The sequence below is a fragment of the Apaloderma vittatum genome, unplaced genomic scaffold (genome assembly GCF_000703405.1).
Source record: "Apaloderma vittatum isolate BGI_N311 unplaced genomic scaffold, ASM70340v1 scaffold6045, whole genome shotgun sequence".
In the NCBI taxonomy this organism is placed as follows: Eukaryota; Metazoa; Chordata; class Aves; order Trogoniformes; family Trogonidae; genus Apaloderma; species Apaloderma vittatum.
The window spans coordinates 26,943-33,302 of NW_009718676.1; the positions used below are offsets into that span (position 1 = coordinate 26,943).

Sequence of the window (6,360 nt, forward strand, 5' to 3'; positions counted from 1 at the left end):
CTCCTGCTACGAGAAAGGATGAAAATGCCTTTGTAGCTCCGTGTAACCCATAGGTGAGGATTCTCGTTTTGTACATGGGAATTTTAGTTCAGTTTTGCTTCTGTGGTCAGACTGGCAAGTTGAGTGCTAACACCAACAGAAGGCATTCCCCTTTCAGTGAAAACATCTCTTTTCTAAAAAAAGGAGTTGTAAGACAGCCTGTAGCATTGACCAGAGATGACCCATCAAGAGGAAATTCTGTCTGTAGTGAACTGAGCGAGCTTTGCTTGTTGACACATGCTCCTCACTTACAGCAGCTCGCTAAAATCATCTTTATGTTTTGATACAAAGACGAGGGAAAGAAAAAAGGCAGTTACATTAACCCACTGTTTTATTCTGAATATGCTAGATAGAGACTGGTGGAAAAAACGTGTTCATAGTTTGCTTTCAATTCAACTCAATATTTGACGGCAGTGGTTGTTAGCCTCCAAATCTGTGTTGAGATGCATCTGGCCTGTGCCCAGCTATTGTGCCACTGCACAAATGGGAGATGTGCCGAAAAGGAATATAACCAGAGGGTTGGCATCCTCTCCCTGCCACCGCAGTCACTGAATTACACAGCTGTGGCAGCTTAGAGGCAAGTAAACTTAGGGTATGGAAATATTTAAGTACCTACTAATTCTTTGTATTTTAGAAAGGCTTTCCTGGCATGCATTTTTTGTGTGTTAATATCACTTTATAGATACTTCTGCTTTTAAAAACTGGTCTAGTAGATGCTTTAGAGCAGCTGCCTTATTAATGACTGCTTGCCTACACCAGTGATTTGTAAGCAGGCTGGTCATCGCTTGGCACCTTATACAAATGACAGCTGTAGTAAGAGTGATGGCACCGAGTCACAGTATGATTTAGAACAAAAAGTTAGGCAGCTCCTTCCCCACGCTTCTTCCTACTGCAATATTTATCCCAATAAATACCCGGCGTGGGTGATGGATGCTTGATGCTCTCCTCACGGCAGGTGCCCGCTCGGCAGTTTCGCAGGGAGCCGCAGCCATTCCACTGGGAGCCTGCTGCTGCTCTGACAGAAGGGGTGGCTGGGGCTCCGTGTCAGTGCATGAGTAATTCGTATTATTTTCATTAAGTCTTTAGCTGCGTTACCTCGTTTGCCTCAGAGAATAAAGTGTGGGGTGCTGGGCTTTGTTTCTGCCTTAGCAGGTGCAAGTTTGGCGCTCTTGGACAAACGAGCGCACTGTGATGAGCTGCTCTCGTGTTTTAGGAGGAGGGTGTTACTGATGAGCCGAGCGGGTGCGCTGCGATGCTGTTACCTTGAGAGAAGCTGCACAGATACTGGTGCCAGCTGGAGAAAAGGTTTGCCAAGTGGTGCTGCAAATGGTTTTAATAACTGTGTAGATCTTGCTCAAAAGAATTGCTTTTTTGCCTTCTCTTGCAGTTCCTTGCACAGCCAAGCACTTGAAGGAGAAGGACTTTGTCAGACTCTTGTTTCAAAAGACTTTGGACGATTTTCTGCCGCTCAACTCTCTTCACTCCTCCGACAAACAAAAAGCCCTTAAGAGGAGGATGAGGCAACTAAGAGGAAAACCCAAAAAAGAGACCTCCAAAGATAAAAAGGAGAGAAAACAGGCCATGCAAGAGGCCCGGCAACAAATCACCACCGTTGTGCTTCCCACGCTGGCTGTCGTAGTACTGCTCATTGTTTTATTTGTTTATGTAGCAACTCGTCCAAATACAACTGAGTGATGCAGCTTTTCAGACTTTCCAGCTTTGGGGTATTAATAATTTTATCAAGAGCCAGAAGGAACTCTCTGCCATTCTTTCAGTACTTCACAGAGGAACTTGCTGATGTTTTCAGTCTTTCTCTTGGTTAGGGTCCTGCAGATTCTCTTTAAGAATGTAACATAAAACGTATTGGTGAACGTGCCAGTACGTTTTATGGTCCAGTTCATGTGCCTTTCAGACTTTTAAAAGGGTGTTTTTCTTAAATCTGTTTGAAGCTCTATATTGTAAAAGGAAAATGTGTTCTGCTATAAATTTGTAAAAAATCAGCTTTCAGCTTTTATCAATGTTACAGATAATGTTGCTCCCATGAGCTCTTGTATGTCTATTTCAGAACTTCCAAAGAAGTACATTTCTCCTTTATACTTAACGTCATATGAAGTGCTTTGATTCAGAAAGGATATATTTATTTTTTGAATAAAAGAGAGAAGTCTTACTTGGAATCCTCAAATTATTTTGCGAAAAATGTGACTTACTGTGAGAGCCTACATTATGTAATGATTTTTTTCATTAAACACTATCTAGCTCACTTCGAAAGAATCTCTTTGCTGTGAGATGCAATGACTCCTTCAGGATCTGTTGGAAGGAATCTTACAAAAGTTGGAGATTCTGCCAGTTTGTGGTGAGGTAACTAATAACAGACTGCACAAACACAGGTAGTTGTTTATCTGAATGTTAAATATTTCAATCTGTGTAAGTAACAATAAAGAGGTGATTTGAGATACAGTCCTTGATTTTTTTTTAATATTTCTTTTAAAAATTTTTAAAGGAAGGAGAAGTATCATTAGTATGACTTAGGTCTAATCTGTTTGCTGAAGTGAGCTGCTGTCCTGTGACTCCCCGGTACTTCAAGGAGGCTGTGAGAGCACATCTTGGGTAGTTCTGTTCTAGGAAATCAAGCTATAAATTCTGATCAAAATGCTTCAGTAATCCAGTATTCTTCTCCAGCCCTTTCTCATCCAAATATTTTAAGGCACTCAGTAAGCATTAACCTTCAGAAGACTTTGGGGAGGGAGTTTCAGAACTCTTGACTGCCGCTTAAATACAGGCCAAGCAAGGAAGAGTGTGAAGCTCCAGTGCGCTGAAGCGTAGCAGGACGTGTTTCTGAGCCGAAAGTCAAAGGCACCGCGAATCTTTCCTTCCCGAGCTGTCTTTGGGCACAGGGATAGTCCCGGTGAAGACTGAGCCTGCCTTCCTGCATTAACCCTGTGTGTTGCTCCTCTGCAGAACGCTGCTGCCAACCAACATTGTTCTGCCAAAAGAAGAATTGAGGCAAACAAATGCAATTCCCTGCAATGGGTTTTGCCCTCAGGCACATGTTCCACAGTGAGGTGAGTCTGGCCAGCTAGAAACGAACTCGATTCTGACTGAGACAGATGCCCACTGATGCTGGGACAACCACAGCTAAGGCCACTTGCTGTGCCGCCACTGCCAGTGGTGCCTAGGATTAGCCTGGCCCTGCAGCCTAAGATGTTTCTGAAACACAAAATTTGCTAAAAACTAAAATGCAGACTTTGGATGAACTGTTAGGTTGTTTCCCCCCCCAGCTTGTGGTGTAGTCAGGATATATACGCAACGAACGGCGCAGGCAAGATGGTCATCGTGGTGTGCCCCGAGGAGGGTTTACCCGCTGAGCGCCCAGCGGGAAGGCTGCTGGGGCACCTCTGTGCTCAGCGAGCCATGCGCCGAGCCTGACAGTTTTCGGTGAGAACCGCTTCCTTCAGCTGCAGAGATCTGAAATGAGGCATCTGTACCAGTAATTGCTTGGTCTGTGTCATCTCCCAGCTGTTTCTCTGCTCCCCGGCACCAAAGCCTTTTTGTCCTATTTTTACTTTATCCTCAGCCAAGGATGGCTGCGATGCAGCTCTGATAGTTTGCCCCTTTCTGAAAGGTGTTGCTCAGCTCAAATCAAAGTGGTGCCTGAGGAAGCGAACGAAACGTGCGTAGTTTAAGTGTGTGTGTTCTCAGGGTCCTCAGTGTCTTGGGCATCTATTAGAGCAGCAAAGTTTCTGCTTTATCCTCTTCCATAGCTTCCTCCTCCTCATCTTCTTCCATAGATTCTTAACCAAGGTTTTTCCATCCTCACTTGTTCTGTGATACTTTCTGACAGCTCTAACAAAGTCCCTGTGACTTTCCCTGCTTCGTGGTAGCAGGTTTATTTCAGTCCGTTCCACCTGCAGGGCTTTTTTATCAGCCCGAGCGATAATCTGATAATTTGGAAAACCTTCCCTGAAACTGTTCAGAGTCCTTATGCGATTCCCCCCTCCCACTTCATTTTCTGCAAGAGTCTGTGACATATTAAGAGCAATTAACTGGCTGAGAACAACTAAATCAGTAGAAGGTCAGTTGGGTTAGATAATATTTAAGATTACTTCTCTAATGAGATGTTTCATTTCTGCTGCTTTCCTCTGCCCTCCCTTTGTTGCTTGTCATCTGCAAATTCTTCAGGTTACAGTAATAATCTTTTCAGAGCCAAGTGTTTATTAACATGAACCTATAGCTTAATGCTATGAAGAGGCATTGTGTATGTCAACTCCCTGAAATGTGCAATTTTACTGAGTGCTAATTGAGAGGAAAATAGTTTTACACATTCTGAATTGTTCTTTATGCAGAAGCTAAAATTGATTTCACAGTTGGGCTCTTACAAAAAAATTCAATGTATTTTTCTCTAGCAAACAGTGAAGCTGGATTCTGACATTTTCTACCAAATTCCCTTTTATTAGTAGTGGATTTGAGAATGTGCATTTGGAAAAATGGAGTGAAGCCTCTGTAGACAGAAACTGTCAAAAATCACTGGGAAATAATAGGGAAGTAAATTAATGGCAACCCCTGTGAACTTCTCAGCCGAAGGTGTAACCGCGCCTCTGGTTTTTTAATTGTATGTATTGCTGCAACTGTCAGTTGCCTTCAAAAATGTTTTAGAAATAGGGTTTCAAACCTTCCTCCAGCATACAGTAGCTTGTGGGCAAAACTGAATGATTTATTATAAGCTTTTTACCAGAAAACTCATGCTGAGATACTTCTTCAGCAGTGTCTTATGATATGGTTTCCAAGAGTTCTCATTATCAGGTGAAATCATTAAAAACCTGCTATCGCCTTCTGATAAATCAAGTTACAGAAGCAATTTTTTAAGAACATTTTTTTTTTCAGAGCATAAATCAAGTCTGAGTCCAATACTTAAAAGATCAACATTTGAATGGACTTTATTAATGCTTTCGAAGTGCTAAGACAAAAGGAATCACGTCAAGTATTCTTGCCAGGGGTCAGTGCCCATTGGTGTTATACGTAGCCCCAGCTCCCAGCACCAAGTGAGAAGACCTGAAGGAAGAACTACACATATTTTTACAACTCAGAGGAATTTGCTCTTGGTCTTCAGTTTCAATCCATCTACAACAAAAGGCTTGCTTATTCACAACCTGATGTTCAGAAAACATCACTTTGAAATACATACGGCAGAGAAAACGACCCATTCTTTTTTCAGACTATTTATATTCAGTGCCCGGGTGGCCCATGGGCGGGTTGGAACGCTCTGGTAGCTCTGGAAGAAGTGAGCTAGAGCCTGCGCTTGGATTGTCTGGGTTGGACCTGCCTCACACAGACGTTTCTTACCAGAAGTTTTGTACCAGGGCAGGTAGTTCCAGTTCCCTCACTGTGCACCAGCCAAGCAAACTCCTGCCACCCACAATCCCAGCTGAGCGTCTTCAGCATCACTACAGACAGAGCTGTTAGCTGATGTTGTCCTCTGCGCGCCACCTTTATTTGGTGGAAAACTTTCAACCAAAAAAAATTCTTCTTCCAGTGCTTACGTGGGATACTGAGGAGCAGGACACCTGCAGGATTTCTTGCTCCACATGGGATTCAAGTCCAGTAACATGCATCCTGTGTCTGCTGCAGGAAATTCTGTGATGGGATGGTTTAGGACAGTTCTTCTGCACGCAAACACCTTCTCGTAAGGTAACGGGGCAAACATACTCTTGATCAATCTGTTTCACAGCCCCCAGCAGTTTGGTTAAGAGCTGATTAGAGGAACAAACCAGTCCGTTTGTTGGTTTAGGGATGCTGGAGCACAGTGTATCAGCGTCTAGGGGTGTTGCTCAATCCACTAGTGGAAATTTAGATGCAGTACATTAAATTACAGCCCACTTATGGATTTGAGGGTGTCCATGTGATTAACCAGTACTTCAGACACAGCGGACTTGGAGAACCAAACCCTTCAGTGGGAGACCCAGGGGCAGAAAGCAGTGGGACCGAATGGAGTTCAGCACGTACCGGAGCTGGCTGGGCAACTAAAACTCGGATGACTGACGAGACATACCATAGATGTAAAATCACCTGAGGCTCACCTCATTCGACAGTCTCTCGTTGACTTGTTGGTGATTCCTTTCTCATTCCCACTGGTGGTGTTTGGTCTATTTTCACATCATTAGGTGGTGGCAGGCTGGATTCTGTGTGCTGTTGTACCACTGTTAAATCAGGAATTATAACCAGTCCCACTACGATAAAGGCAGAACAGTGAGACTGGGGATTAGGTGCTTTCTGTAGTATCTCTGATTACAGCAGAGATTTATTAGCCTTGGACTGAGTAAGCTA

At 43.6% G+C, this 6,360-nt stretch overlaps 1 protein-coding gene across 1 annotated transcript; it reads left to right on the forward strand.

The window, feature by feature from the left end:
• Positions 1 to 1,427: 1,427 nt before the first annotated feature.
• SMCO4 (single-pass membrane protein with coiled-coil domains 4) lies at positions 1,428 to 2,303 on the forward strand. Its single transcript, XM_009870321.1, has one exon. It carries the CDS (start codon positions 1,555 to 1,557, stop codon positions 1,732 to 1,734), a length of 180 nt encoding a protein of 59 aa, XP_009868623.1. The 5' UTR covers positions 1,428 to 1,554; the 3' UTR covers positions 1,735 to 2,303.
• Positions 2,304 to 6,360: the final 4,057 nt, after the last annotated feature.

Coding starts and splice junctions, on each gene's coding strand:
- SMCO4 (XM_009870321.1), top strand. CDS start 1,555: ATGAGGCAACTAAGAGGAAAACCCAAAAAAGAGACCTCCAAAGATAAA.